Genomic DNA, 14,867 nt, shown 5'->3' with positions numbered 1-14,867 from the left:
CGGGGGGGGGGGCACCCAAAAGGGGGTTCGACCCCTGGAGCTGGGGGGGCTCCGACCCAATGGAGCGGGATAGGACCCTGGGATGGGGGATGGAAGCCTGGGATGGGGGCGCTGATCCCAAGGGCGGGAATATTTCCCAGGGATGGGTAATTAGCCAAAAAAAAAGGGGCTAAGAGGCCAAACTGGTGGCTCTTACCCCGCACTGGGGCTGTAAAGGCAGGAATGGGGTGAGACCCAAGGACAGGGGCTGACACCCCCAGAAAGGGATGGGGCAAAAACCCAAGGATGGGGCGGTTTGACCTAAAGAAGGGGGGAAATGATCCCGGGACAGGGGAAAAAAAGGGAAATGACCCCAAGACGGTCAGGATTGGGGACTATGAAGCCAAGCAAGGGAATATCACCCCAAAAGGGGGCTGGAACCCACACAAGGGGGGATGCAACGAGGGACGGGACATGTTACCCCAGAGAGGGGTCTGTGACCCCCCGAAGGGCGGAACGGCCCCAGGAAGGAGCCGGGCGCGGGGTCTGAGCCCCGAGGGAAGGGGCCGCGCGCGGGGCTCCCACCTGCGGGCCGGGGTCGGGCGCCAGGCCCCGCTTGCCGCCCGGGTACCAGCCGTGGGACCAGTGCTGGGCCGGGCAGCGCCGCACGGCGCCCGCCAGCAGCAGCAGCAGCAGCAGCAGCAGCGGCAGCGGCGGCGGCGGCGGCGGGGCCCGCGCCGGAGCCATGGGCGGACGTGGCGGGGAAACGGACACGCCGCGGCTGCCGGCACACGCGCCCGGACGCCTGGGCCCCCTCGCGCCCTGTGCCCAGGGGAGCCCCTTGAGGGGGTGCTCCCCGTCGGGGCCGGGCCCGTTTCCCTTGAGCAGCCCCCGCTGGGGCGGACAGGGACACCCCGTTGCCCCCCGGTGCCACGGATACCCGGTGCCCCCATCCCGCGGGGCTCGAGCTCCCGGTCCCTCCACATCCCGCGGGGGTCCCGCTCCCTCCTGGTCCCCCCTATCCCGTGGGGCTCCCGGTCCCGGTCCCCTCTATCCCGCGGGGCTCGAGCTCCCGGTCCCTCCACATCCYGCGGGGRTCCCGCTCCCTCCTGGTCCSCCCTATCCCGTGGGGCTCCCGGWCCCGGTCCMCTCYATYCCGCGGGGCTCGAGCTCCCGATCCCTCCACATCCCGCGGGGTTCCTGGTCCCGGTGTCCCGGTCCCTCCCGGTCCCTCCTGGTGCTCCCACATCCCGCGGGGGTCCCGCTCCCTCCTGGTCCACCCTACCCCGTGGAGCTCCCGGTCCCGGTCCCCTCCATCCCGCGGGGCTCGGGGTCCTGGTGCAGGTCCCGGTTCCTCCCGGTCCCCTCCATTCCACAGGGGTCTGGGTCCGGTCCCCTCTATCCCGCGGGGCTCGAGCTCCCGGTCCCTCCACATCCCGCGGGGTTCCTGGTCCCGGTGTCCCGGTCCCTCCCGGTCCCTCCCGGTGCTCCAACATCCCGCGGGGGTCCCGCTCCCTCCTGGTCCCCCCTATCCCGTGGGGCTCCCGCTCCCGGTCCCCTCCACCCCGCGGGGCTCGGGCTCCCCATCCCGGTCCGTCTCATCCCGCGGGGCTCGGGGTCCCGGTGCAGGTCCCGCTTCCTCCCGGTGCCCTCCATCCCACAGGGCTCCCGGTGCCGGTGCCCCCGGCCGCTCTCACCTCCGCGGCCGCCGGCCCCGCCGCCGCCGCCGCTCTTTGTAGCCCGGGCCCGGTCCGCGCCGGCGCCGCCCCGGCCGGGGGAGGCGGCGGAGGCGCCGCACGGGAAACTGAGGCACGGGGCGGAGCGGGAGGCGGCCACAGCGCCAAGGACGGGGAAAATGGGTAAAAACGGGTAAAAACGGGTAAAAACGCCCCTGGGATGCGGTTTTGGGTTGAAAGGGGGGCAGGAGGAGTGGTGTGTTTGCCACTTATTATTTATTACCCCTTAATGCCGAGGGCGGTTTTAGCGGCGTCTCCCTCTGGCAAAGCGCCCCACGTTGCCCTAAACTGCATTTTATTTCCCCAAAGCAGGTGCCAATGACGTGGCTGCGCTCCGGGCTTCATCCCGAGGCTTCATGGATGGTCCCATCCCTCCCGGAGCGCCGGGACGGGGCAGGACGGGGCAGGGTGTCAGTGGCGCCTGCGGTGCCTCTTGTATGGACCGAAACTTGAGGGTTTTCGAGCTCTCTGTCCCACCGGGCAGGGCCAGCCCAAAACGGGGCCCGCCMCACACGGACTTTCCTTCAGGGAGCAAAAAACCCTTTTATTTTTCCCTTTTTTATTGACTTCGGGCTGAATTCCCGACTGCTGCCGCTGTGCTCGAGACCATCGAGCAGCAGCGCGGGCCCCTCTGACCCTGAAGGAGGAAACCTTTGCTTTGCCTTTTTATACAAAATTAGGGTATTTTTATATATATATATATATATATACACACACACACAGAGAGAATAAGCTTTTTTCTGATGTTGTTTTTCCTCTCTTTTTTTTCCCCTCAAGAGCTGTCCAGCAGAAAAATGTGAAGCCATTTCCCTGCAGATGTGGAAAAGCTTGTGCTTGTGGGTCTTATATATATATATTTTTAGACGAGATCCAGAATATCTTTTTCTTTTTTAAAAAAGGCTTTACTCCCTCAAGAAAAAAAAAAAAAAAAGAGATTTACAAACAAAATAACAACCTGCGTCGACTCTCCAGAAGAGAGATGGTATGACAATATTAATCCAAACATCACGCTATTTAATTCCCCAATAGAACATTGGAAAAAAAAAAAAAAAAGGAGCCAACAGTATCTGCACTAACACTTTGCTACATATAAAATCTCCAGCTAATATGAAGCTTATGGTACCAACCTCTAAAACAGTTAAGATATATACACATATTTTCGGGGGGGTATATTAACAAACAGAATATTACAAAATATTAAAGAAGGCAACTCTTCTGACATTTGTTTCTTGGGTTTTCACTTGAAGTTGGCGTAGTCCGAGAAGGCGTCGATATATTCCTGCACCACCTTGTAGCAGAATTCGTACTGTTCCTGCGGGGTTGGAGGGGCACAGCGTTACGTGGAGCAGAAAKACCCCGTTCCCCCTTCCTGCTTTTGTGAAATAACTTGGGTTTTGAGGCCCAAAACCAGGCTTACCAGTGTCTGCACCATATGTGGCCTCTGCAACCTCAAGCTCTTCACSGTCTGAAAGACGTCGAGAATTCCTTCTGCTTTCACCCTCTCCAGGACGGTGCTCAGCGCGCAGAATGTGCCCGTTCTTCCCGCCCCAGCACTGCCACGGAGAAAGCACAAAGTTATGGGAACGGCCCAAASCCACCGTGAGGCTTCTGCTTGGGACACCAGCCAAGGAGCAAGGGCCTGCAAGGGTCAACCGTCCTCTTGCAGCTAGTTGGGCTGTCCCCAATGTGTGCTTGGACTTCTCCCTTGAGGTTCAGATGGGGTGGCAGGAGGAGAGGAACCTCTTACTGCTTCAGCCTACCTCTTACCACTCAGCTTGAGCCTTTCCAGGGATGCTTTACTGATTTTGAGGGGTATTTTACTGATTTTGAGGGTATTTTACTGATTTTGAGGGTATTTTACTGTTTCCGAGGGAGGTTTTGGTCACTGCGGCGCCGGGGCCTTACCTGCAGTGCACCGTGATGGGGTGGTTGCCAGACTGCTGCTGCTGCTTCTGCACGGCCGCGATGATGTTGATCATCCCCTTCCCATCGCTGGGGATCCCCACTTCTGGCCAGCCGTGGAAGTGAAACTGCCGGATCTGCCGGCTCTTGTTCTCCTGGCAGAACAACACCACAGCTCTCAACAGCTCATTCATGCCAGCAGCCTCCATCATCTGACCGGGATGGGGATGAAGATGCGTGGATGAAGAGGCCCTTCAGAAGGGGGCACATCTAAGAGGTGAAAGTGCCCAATCCACCTGGCAAAAGSAGTTTTCCAAGGGACAGGGATGATGGAAGGAATGGCACTAGCTGATGAGCTAGCAGGGCATGAACGTTGCTGTGGGACRACTAGGCTTGATGGAGCTGAAGGCGCTTTGAGGGAAGGCCCAGGACTAACGGGAATCTCAGAGCTGGGAGCGCCCCGAGCTTTGCCAAGGGAGCAGGACACGCTCTTACCCTGGTGTTCGTCACCAGCAGGTCCCGCACCGTGTAGCTCTCACACTCCTCCTCCTTCTTCAGCTCTACGGTGATGTCTCCGTAGGACACCGCGCCATCAGAGGGCCAGTACTGGGCACACTTCTCCTGAAAAGGCAGGTGAGAGGGGACGGGGTGAAGAGCCTCTTGTCTTCCTGGTGCCTTTAGAGGAGGGATCTTCTCCTGGGGAAGCCACGGGGAATTACGCAGGCTCGGAGAGGGGCTGCGTGGCCCCGTCTTGCTGCAGGAGATGCCTACAGAATCTCCTATGAGGACCACTACTTAGCTCCAGAGCTGCTTTAACAGCTGAGGATCCAGAGTTGTTCCATTTATTTTTTTAACTCCTCTCCTCTGGATTTACAAACATCAGGACTCTTAGCGTTAGAATCAGGGATTGAAGGTCCCTCGCTGCATGTTATTGGCCAGGGAAAGGCTGGAAGGGCAGCACGGGGACATCTTATGGGTTTCCACCCACCTCCTCCAGCGGTGCCGAAAAGCCTCCGCGGCCGCAGGGACACTAACCTGGCCTCGCTCCTCCAGCTCCGTTAACATGACTATGGAGCAGGATTTCCACTCCCAGATCATCCTCCAGAAGTCCTCTATCGTGTGCTGGAGAGGCCCCTGGCTGGCGATGTACGAGTCCTTCTGGCGATAGCCCTGCAATTGCCAACGGCCGTTACCGGCACGGGGAGCAGCACGGGGCAACGCGGCCCGGGACGCAGCCCGGCCAAGGCAGCGGCGCCCGGTTAATCCCTGGAGCACCGCGACTCTTGCCGTGARCCCCGAGTCCCGGCACACGGACACATGGACATCGATAGGGGCTTGGATGCCTAAGGCAGCACTGTGTCACAATAAGAGCTTTATTTCTAAGGAAATGCGGCTAAAATGGGATCACGTGGCCCCTGTGGCAGAGGAATAGCTGGGCTTCCAGTGCTCCTGCTCCTAGAAGAAGTCAAAAGGTTGATCTTTGAAGTGCCAAAGCTCTGGAAACTACAGTTGCAACTTTTATTGGAAGATGCGAGCAAAACTATTCCCTGTAGTATGTGAGGGTGACCCTGGCTCTCCCACCACGCAGAGAGGTTCCTGTTTCAAAAAACGAAACCCTCCAATATTCCCCTGTGCCCTCACAGCAAACGGTGGCTAAAGACACTTCGTCATTGGGAGCTCGTCACTTCAGCAAAGTTCAGCAGAGGCAGGAAATTGAATCTTCCACGGAATTGCTTACGTGACGTTGAAGCTTTTGGAGCTGGATTTGGAACGCCAAGCTGCCGAGCTGCAGGGCTGCTCAGTGTGTGTTTTCATGGAGCAGTTAATTTGGGATGCTGTGCCTGGGAATACACTGGCTTCACTGCTTCAACCTATGGCAGTTGTGGCCCTTTTGGAAAAATACCTGTCTCCAGGAGGWGAAAACTTTACTGATGATACTGGGCTAGAGAAGAGCAGGGTTCGTTGTGACTTCCAGAGCGCTGGCCTCGCTGCTCAAAGATAAATACTCATAAGAGATGCTCCCCCGGAGTCAAYAGGATTACTCACGAGCAGGGGATGTGCAACGCGCCGCGCGGGAGCAAAGCACTTAACCTCGCTGCCTCATTTCCTCCGGCAGCGAGGCAGGTGTAATGGGATTGACCTGGTTTTTCTCCAGGGTTTTGGGATCCATGTACGGCTCCATTTCTTAATCTAGGGGATGTTTTCTGACCAAATGAACGGTGCTGTTAAAGCAATCACTCCTCTGGCCACACGTGTCCTTTTCTCCAGAACCGTCCTCCAAACTCAGGAGTTGCAGCAGCGAGAGCAGGATTTAGGGGATCGGTTCAGGCTCCAACTCTCCTCTCCCAGGTCTCTGTGGCTCAGAGGAGTGGAGGCTCCTGTCTGCAGGGTTTGTTTGGGACAAGCTGCCACTAGCCATTGGCATGGAGCAAAGAGGAAGGAGGTTTATGAAGCCCAGGGGGAAGCGTTTCAGGATGACATAAATCCTTCCTATAGGAAATGGTGGGAGGTAGTGTGCTTCCAAGAGGAGAGTATGGAAAGAATCACACAGGGCTCGGGCACCYTCACAGTGCAGAAGTTCCTCCCCACATGGAGATGGAGCTGCCTGGGGTTCAACTTACACCCATTACCCCTTGTCCTGTCACTGGCCACCACTTGGCCCCTTCCTCCCTACATTCTCCCCTCAGGTACTTATACACGTTGATCAGATCCCCTCCCAACCTTCTCCAGGCTAAACAGGTCCAACTCACTCAGTCTTTCCYCATATAATAGATGCTCCAGTCCTTTAATCATCTTTGTTGCCACTGCTGGACCCTCTCTAGAAGCTCCACGTCCCCACATACTGGGGAGCCCAGAACTGCACCCAATACTCCAGGTGCAGCCTCACCAGAGCTGAGTAGAGGGGCAGGAAACAAGACAAAAACTACTCACATCAATGAAGGAAGCATTTACATAGTCCGTATTCTCTTCACCTCTCTTCACTGGAATGATCACTCGGTTGAACTCATCTAAAACAGAAGCAGATACAGGAGTGTTTGAGGTGACACTTTCAAAGCAGAGCTGCTTGCAAACATGGTAGYTATATGGAGAGCCCCAAGGAGAGAGGCCAGGGTGATGCAGGATGGGGGACCCTGCGCTCACAGCCCTGCTCTGGGGTGAGGACACAGCTCCAGCTGGGGCCGTGGTTCAGGCACAAGGCTGGGGCCAGGGCAGGTGAGGAGGGGATGTTGAGGGGAGACTCAGGGAGCAAAAACCTGCTCAACAGAGAGATCCTCTTTTCCCTCGAGGCTGAAGGCCTCAGGCAGCATAAACCCCCAAAGAAGAAAGTCAGGAACGAGGTAAAACAAAAGCAAGAGCTGCAAGGGCTGCTTTAAGTTTGTCCATGAAAATCTTTCTATCTGGAAAAACCAAGAGGCAGAAAAAGAGAGGAAAATTTGAGAAGCCCCATCACCACTCCTACCCTCAAGGTTCACCCTCACCCCCCGAGCTGCTTTTGCTCAGGCAAGGAAGCGGCCCTTACATGGAATTATCTGAAGCACCCTGTTCTTCTTCATGTTCGCTGGCAAGTTGCCCGTTCTCATCTTGTCATTCTGGATTTTGATTGAAGTTAATTTCTGCAGGGGAAGGAACAAAGCGGGAACAGCCTTGAGGGGCAYGGAAAGCTAGCGGAGTGGGTGACAGCAGCCCAGCAAACCCACCAAAACGCCCTTTATCACAGGGAAAAGGACTAGATCTGCTTAAAATCTGCTCTTAGGGACAGGCTTGGATGCCACGGTCGCTAAGTCTGCATGTGAAAGTGCCCGGGCCCGGCTTCCCCGCAGCGCACGCACCTTGAACTCCTCTTCCAGCCCGTTACTGCTGGTCCCTGGCACTTTGTTGTAGATTTTCTGGAGGTGGATTTCTAACGAAGTCACTTCCAGCTCCGTGTCTCCGTAGAGATAGTGCTCCAGAAGCGCTTGGTAGATAAATACATACTGCATCTGAAAGAGGGGCCGGGAGACACCGTCAGCTTCTGCTCCACACTCCTTCACGTGCCACCCATCCCGCAGCGTGTGCACGTATGGAGGCTGCAAACGCCCAGCCCGGGCACAAAACATGAGGAGTCACTGAGTGCACACCATGTGCCTCACACCCCCAGAAAAGCTGAAGATGATTTCTCTGCCTCTCCAAAGGGACAGAGACCATATTGGCTCTATAACCTGGGAGAGCTGGAGGAACTTAATGCAAAGATGGAGGRAAAAATGATTAAAAGAGGATGTGAAGGTCTCCTGAGTGTGTGTGTGGGACTGAGGTGCTTTGAAAAATGATAGAATTGTTAAGGTTGGAAACCTTTCTCATCTAGCTATGAGAAAGCGAAGCTCCAAGAACCCCAACTTACATCTGTCTGCACCATCTGGCAGCGCTGGGCCCGGATGCGGCTCACGAAGCCGTACACGTCCACCTTCCTCTCGGCGTGCATCATGTCGAGCATGGCGTCGATGACGATGAAGGTGCCCGTGCGTCCCACGCCGGCGCTGCAAGGTGGCGGGAGCGGGCGGTGAGCGCGAGCGGCCCCGTCCCGCCGGCGCTGTTCCCAGCACAGCATCCACCCCGGCAAGAGAGAGGCTGCCCTGGCTCTTCCTTAACCCCCAGCTTTGCAGAGGGATACACAGAACTCTGCGCTCCTGCAACTGCCTTCAGGAAGGCACAGAACAGGGGGAGCCCAGCCCCAAATCCCTGGCCAGTGACGGCCTGGCTGAGCCTAAAGGCTGCCCGTGTGTGCCAGCCGTGCCCTGTGTCTGTGCCAGCCTCCTCCTCACCAAGGTGAGCCCACAGCGAAGCCTTTGCTTCCGTGCTGGTCGCTCAGCTATCAAGGACAGAGGGAGAAATAAGGCAGAGGAGGCTGTAGATGCTACTTCAAGACGAAACTCTGCTGTCAACTTTGCTCCAAGAAGGAAACTAAAGAGATGGGAGCTGGAGCAGCCCCCATGGCTGATGTCTCCACCACGCTCCGGGATTTCCTTTTGCTGGAGGAAGAAGGGAGCGCTGGATGTGAGCGATGGCAGGGCCCTCACCTGCAGTGCACCACGATGGCTCCCGCGTACTGGGGGTTGCACGTCTTCACCTTCTTCAGGAACTTCAGCATGCCGATGGGCGTGAAGGGCACGCCGAAGTCCGGCCAGCTGGTGAAGTGGAACTGAGTCACCAGCCGCTGCGGCTTCTTGTTGGTGACGTCCCCTACCTGCAAGGCAGGCGAGTGTCCCCATTAGTGACAGAAACATGAATTCACTCACTCACTCCAATTCAATTCAATTCTGTCCAAATCTAGAGACAGGAGGGGGATATGGCTCCAAAACCGAACTCTTAGGTGCAAGAGAGCCACGTGAGGCTCCAAAAGCACAAGTTTTCACTTGCTTGAAACCACATTTTCAATGTGCAGCTTGGATGCTGCCAAGCCAGAGATGGGCTCTGCTCCTACAAAGTGCATGGCACCTTTAAGAGAGGCACAGCAGCTTAGGAAGTGTGTGAGTGCAGGGGTGTCCAGGCTAACATCCCCAGCCGTGCTCGTGTCTCCTACTGCTTCTGGAGCCAGGACAAGGTCTGGATGGGCTTCCTGGTTCTACTCCAGGCCTAGCTGCTGTGGCCTGCGTCCAACAAGGAGGCTGATGCGAGGTGCCAAACCCGGCTTTGCCTGCTAGGCCTCCAGCCCAGCTCCGAGCACCCATCTCTTGGCCACCAAAGCAGAGTATGAGTTCAGGAGATCCCAGCTCCACCTCCAGCTGCGTTTCCAATCGGGGCGCCTGGTGGCCTCTGCGTCAGCTCCTTGTTGCCCGCCTCACAGCACATCAGGAGAACAAACAGTGACTAAAACACCCGGCGCTTCCACGGAAGAAAAATGTGGCGACAGATTAGGTGATTAAACCCAYGGCAGCTGGCACTCAATCCTGTCTCCGCTCGGCCTTCTTGGAGCCACGGATGCATGGCTGGGGTGACAGGATCCGGTGCCTCCGTCCCACACGGGCAGGCACCCGGGGGGTACGGGACCACATTTCAGACCTGCTCTCCATCCGCTGTGATGCTGTGCCRGGGGTTTAAGGTAAGACAAGTTTTAAATGGCTCTGGTGAACATGGAGATGTGGGTGCTGGGGCCACTGATCCAAACATGGCCGGGGACAACAGTTCCCACTTCTTTACGTGTAAGCAACTGTGTTTCTTCCTTATTTCTGCTGCCCTCCATGGATTTGAGGAGCAAACGAGAGTGCCCTAAGGCCATGTGAGAGTTTGGGGACCCTGGCAGGGCCCCTGGGATGTGAAAGGTGAGATGCCAGGGCTGGGCGAGGAGGTGGGGAGCCCCGTACCTGCTGGATGCAGAACTTGCGCACCGTGTAATCCACCAGGACGGTGACGTCCTCCACGGAAACGCGGATGTTTCCGTACGTCCAGCAGCCCTGATCCGGCCAGTACTGCGCACACTTGCACTGGGGAGAGCAAAACCAGGCAGGTGAGGCCGGAGAGGCCCCGGGGAGGCTCGGCCCGGCGGGAGGCGCCGGCGCCACATCCGCATCCGCAGCCGCCGCACAGGGAAATGCCCCGCGGCGGCGGYGCCCTGCAGGCCAGCGGGGCTGCGGGGGCACCTCGCTGCACCCACCGAAACGCAGCGGCCCCAGGTCTGCCTCCCTCCTCCCTCCACAGTCACAGAATCACAGAATGGTTGAGGTTGGAAGGGACCTCTAGGGATCATCCAGCCCAGCCCCTGCTCCAGCAGGGACACCCAGAGCACGGGGCACCCGGGCGCATCCAGGTGGGTTTGGGAGATCTCCAGAACAGGAGCCTCCCTGGGCAGCCTGTCCCAGGGCTCGGGCACCCTCACAGTGAAGAAGTTCTTCCTCACATGGAGATGGAGCTGCCTGGGTTTCAACTTGTCCCCATTGCCCCTTGTCCTGTCACTGGCCACCACTGAGAAGAGCTTGGCCCCTTCCTTCCTACATTCCACCTTCATAAACTTATACATACTGATCAGATCCCCTCTCAGCCTTCTCTTCTCCAGACTAAACAGGCCCAACTCACTCAGTTTCTCCTCATATGAGAGATGTTCTAGTCCCTTAACCATCTTTATTGCCTTCTGCTGGACCCTCTCTAGAAGCTCCACGTCCCTCTTGTCCTGGGGAGCCCAGAACTACACACAATATTCTAGCTGTGGCCTCACCAGGACTGAGCAGAGGGGCAGGATCTCCTCCCTGACCTGCTGTCGCTGCTGAAGATGAGGGAAGTTGGGCCAAAAGCTCTGCCAGGAGGAGGCCAGGGCTGCCCTGCGCTCGGGGGTTGTGTCTGTCACCCCACAAATGTATTTATAAGCACATTGCACACTGAGATCTAGAAGGAACAGGTTACCAAGGCCAAACCTAAAGGTTCAGGGATCTCAAACCACCCTTAARCTATTTACCGGCCTTGTTTCCACAAGCAAGGCCGTCGTTGGGTGTATCTGGGCACAGCTGGGCAGAAAGCTCCCCCRGCGCAGCCATGTGCTCAAAACCGTGTAGATGAGGCCCTCAGGGACATGGTTTAACAGACACRGTGCTGAAGGGCTTAGGGTTGGACTCGATGATCTTGAAGGTCTTTCCCAACTGTAAGAGTTCTGTGATTCTATGGAAGCCTTTCGCCGCCTACCTCCTTCCTCTCCTTCAGGTTGGTCACCATGACAATCGTGGCCGTATTTTGCTCCCAAATCATTCTCCAGAAATCATTCACCGTTTCTTCTTTTGGTCCTACACAGCAGGCAACGAGAAGCGGGAAGGGGAAGAAGAGGTCAAGCACCCAAGGGCTGCTAAGATACTAAGCAGGGGGACCGAAACCCACCCCGACGGCAGAGAACACGTCTTGCAAGGACGCAGGGATTTCTTTGCCAATAGGTGTCAGCACAGGATGCGCTTTGGTATTCRGGAATGCTGCTGATCCCGGAGACTAATCGGATCACAGAGCAGCAGTTTATTCTTTTTWTAGGGTCTGGTTGCATTTTACAATCCGGAAGTCCATTTTCAGCAGCAGAAGGGGAAATCAGACACAGGGAAAGCAGCTTGCCCAAGGTCAGAGGGGAAACAGTCACAAACAGCGCTCCAAGCCCGGCCCCTAGGCCCGTGCTTCAACCGCAAGATCCTGTTTAAGTGCAGCACCACAATAACACACATTTATTGTGTGCCAGGCCAGGAGCTGACTCAAACCAACCATTCCCTGCCAGGCGTGAGGCTGAGGGTGAGTCAGAAGAAAAGGCAGCGCCAGCTTTACCCAGGCTGGCCATGGGCACAGGACGAGCCCCAGGCCCTGCTCCGCAGCCAGGGAGAGGGGAAAGCCATTCCCAGGTGTGTGACAYGCCGGTGGCCTCACGTTTTGACCGGGGACAGCAGCAGGGCAAGCCAGGTGACYGCATGGCTGCCCTGGCCACGAGGAGCAGCTAGTGCGAGCACAGAGCTGGTGGGCTCACCTTGTGCAGCAATGAACTTGTTCTTCTCTTGGTACCCCTGCACAAAACAGAAGGGAAGAAAAACGAGAGGTGAGTATTTTTTCGAAGCCAGAGTCACGCTGTGTTGCTACATCATTTATAACTTCCTCATGTCGCCCTTCTCAGTGTAATTTCCATTTGCAGCCCTGCCYGGGTAGGTGCTGTGTTCTCTGCTGTTGATATCTCTGTTTTACTCATAGGACACGGAGGCAGACTGCTCAGTGGCCCCAGGTCCTACATGAGACCACGCAGAAGGATCTCCTTGGGCTTGGCCACCCTCTCTGCCTTATGGGTGGAACCCACTTCCCAAGGACATTTCCTTACTAAAAACAAGGGTTTGTATCAACATGAGAACTAGAAGTTCCAGTTTAATTGAAACAAAAGGCAGCGACTCATCGACCACTGCTCAGAAGCCTCTCTCTGCYCCTCCGGGAAGGGCTCCCCAATCCCTCCCCATCCTGCAGCCTGCCTTGGCACAAGCACAGGAGCTTCCTCGCTGCTTTAGGGGTGAGAGGCGAGTGCTGCCAAGCAGCTGCGCCCGGCCCTGCTGCACAGGGCAGCGTTAGCCCTGGCTCTCTGCCCCTTGCTCTAGCAGCCAGACCTCGTCCACCCGGGCCCAGGAAGCTGAGTGGGAAGCAGGACCCTCTACCGCAGCTGTACAAACGTTGCCAGCTCAAAATAGATATATATGGCAGGAGCTATTTCTGCAGGRAAGCTAGGGAGAGGCTAATGAAGGAAGCAGTTTCTACACGATCCTTTTYCAGGTGAGTCACAGCCTGTAGGAGCCCCACGCGCCGAGCGAGGCGGCCAAGGGGCTCCGGCCCTCCCGAGGAGCCGGGCGCTTACGTTGATGAAGGAGGCATTGATGTAGTCCGAGTCGGGAACCCCTTCCACGGGCGTCAGGTGAACCCGGGAATGATCGTCTGGAGGAAAAGGAGAAACARGCATTAGAGGCAAAGCCCCATTTTAGCTGGAATCTGGCAGCCTGAGCGGGAAGGTTGGGTCCCCAAGGCTCCATAGGCCCCTGAGGATGGGGCTTCACCTCACACACCAAGGATTTATGTCCCCACATTCTTCCTGGCTTGAGAAATCTCACTCGAGGAAGAGTTTTGGCCTCACCTGTCCTARACTGCCCTTTCCTACACTTTAAGTGGAGCAGTTGGCTTTGCCACTCGCTTGCTTGGGCGCAGTGGCCGAGCAATCACCCCAGATTCCCAAACTTTTCTCTACCCTCCTTTTCTTGTTTCTTTTTTGCCCTCCTCGCAGGGGATGGCAGCAGCTGAGTGGCCCGATGCGCGGGGACCTACAGGGCAGGATGTTCACGTAGCGGTTCTTCTCCTTGTTCTCCTCCTTGGAAGCAGCTTCGCACGTGGCCTGGATGGGACATGCCGGGAGAGCCTGAAGCAACAAAATTGGTCTCGTGTCACTGTCACAGAAATGATCTCAAAAATGATATATTCCATCACATTCTTGTGCCACAGAGATAAAACGCAGGTGCTCCGGCATGGAAGAGATGGAGGAATGGTAGCCCCTGGTTCAAGGKCCGTCACCCTCTTTCCTCACCTGCACTGCCCCTTGTCCCTGTACAGCTCAAGGCAACGACTTACACTTAAGCAGCAGCCCTAGCATGGAGCAAATCCCCTCCAGGCAGGACATAGGGACCAACAGGACCCATGGACACGAGGTGGCAGCAAAGGCTCCGACACCAAAGTCATGAGCTCATCGCTACGCCCTGCAGGCTCCTGCTGAGCTCCTCCACTACGAGCAATGTGGATGCTGCTGGGTGACAACTTAACTCCCAGAAAACCCCRTCCTCTCTCCCCAAATACTGACCATGAAGCTGCAGGGCTTAGCAAGAGCAGCAAGAGGCTTTGGGCTCCTCAGTACGATCTGGTACTGTGGGATAAGCACTGAATTACTGCCAAACCCAGCAGGGTTGTAGGCCAACTTTTGCCTTAYGAATCCATCATTCCGTTTCAGAGTTAACAGCTCATGGAGATAAGCGGGCTCATTTATCTCCCAGAGCTCTCTCGGGGGTGGCCCATGGATTTAAGACAACTGCCCATGTGCATTTAGCTCCGCAGGGCGCCTGGCACCAGCAAGGCCCCAGCCGGGCCTCTCCCGCCGAGCTCCGAAGGACGGAGCACGTCCCGGTGCGGCGGGGCGCCCGGAGCCCCACGTTGAGGGGAGCACTCACGTTGAACTCCTCCCGGAAGAGCTTGTTGTCRTCGGCCATGCGCCGGTTGATCTCCTCCTCCAGCTTCTCCACGGGCAGCGGCGGGTACTTGCGGTTGGTGCTGGGCGACCTGGCGAGCAGCGGCATGCTCTGTGGCTCTGCGGGGACACGCGCGTCAGTGGCGCCCCGCGCTCCCGGCGCCCTCCCGTGCTCCCTGCCCGCCTTTCGGGAAGGCTCTGGGAAGCACCTCCGGCCCTACGGAGGTCACATGTTGAGCTCCGAGGGCTCTTGGCATCGTCCTGGTAGCTCAGGAAATGAATCTGCAACAGGTAGAGCTTCCCCAACGGCACTCGCTTGGGCACCGAGTGCCAGTTTTGGGCACCAGGATGCCAATTTTGGGCACTCAGGTGTCAGTTTTGACTTTGAACAAAGTATTCACTTTGCTCACACTTGTATTTGATCAAATACAAGTGCAGGCTCCAAGCCTGAAAATGCAGCACTGACGGGGAGAGGAGCAGGAGCCAACTGTCCTCATCTCACCACCTACATCAAAGCAGACTCGTGTAGGACTTCTTCACCACATCTCTCATTTTTGCAC

At 56.9% G+C, this 14,867-nt stretch overlaps 2 protein-coding genes across 2 annotated transcripts in view; both read right to left on the bottom strand.

Moving 5' to 3' along the window:
- LOC112955550 (28S ribosomal protein S26, mitochondrial-like) overlaps positions 1-678 on the bottom strand; it is a gene marked incomplete at its 5' end in the record, with an annotated part of 4,718 nt that extends 4,040 nt beyond the window's left edge. Inside the window, 2 exon segments of the mRNA XM_026048879.1 lie at positions 349-374; positions 584-678. Of these exon segments, the coding sequence (XP_025904664.1) occupies positions 349-374; positions 584-678 (121 nt within the window).
- Positions 679-2,641: 1,963 nt separating this feature from the next.
- Positions 2,642-14,867, bottom strand: part of PTPRA (protein tyrosine phosphatase, receptor type A) — a 64,002-nt gene continuing 51,776 nt past the window's right edge. Inside the window, exons 8-23 of the mRNA XM_026048878.1 lie at positions 14,291-14,427; positions 13,401-13,491; positions 12,940-13,016; positions 12,076-12,112; positions 11,265-11,362; positions 9,956-10,075; positions 8,672-8,838; positions 7,996-8,131; positions 7,448-7,597; positions 7,138-7,231; positions 6,549-6,625; positions 4,653-4,787; positions 4,113-4,238; positions 3,621-3,772; positions 3,133-3,268; positions 2,642-3,027 (exon numbers count right to left, since the gene is read on the bottom strand). Of these exons, the coding sequence (XP_025904663.1) occupies positions 2,953-3,027; positions 3,133-3,268; positions 3,621-3,772; positions 4,113-4,238; positions 4,653-4,787; positions 6,549-6,625; positions 7,138-7,231; positions 7,448-7,597; positions 7,996-8,131; positions 8,672-8,838; positions 9,956-10,075; positions 11,265-11,362; positions 12,076-12,112; positions 12,940-13,016; positions 13,401-13,491; positions 14,291-14,427 (1,808 nt within the window). The 3' untranslated portion in view covers positions 2,642-2,952. The remainder of the gene's footprint in view (positions 3,028-3,132; positions 3,269-3,620; positions 3,773-4,112; positions 4,239-4,652; positions 4,788-6,548; positions 6,626-7,137; positions 7,232-7,447; positions 7,598-7,995; positions 8,132-8,671; positions 8,839-9,955; positions 10,076-11,264; positions 11,363-12,075; positions 12,113-12,939; positions 13,017-13,400; positions 13,492-14,290; positions 14,428-14,867) is intronic.

Source organism: Nothoprocta perdicaria, unplaced genomic scaffold (assembly GCF_003342845.1).
Source record: "Nothoprocta perdicaria isolate Ctin4 unplaced genomic scaffold, notPer1 scaffold_58, whole genome shotgun sequence".
NCBI classification, from domain to species: Eukaryota; Metazoa; Chordata; class Aves; order Tinamiformes; family Tinamidae; genus Nothoprocta; species Nothoprocta perdicaria.
The sequence above is the reverse complement of the archived record's forward strand: the minus strand, read 5'-3'. Positions and strand labels throughout refer to the sequence as shown.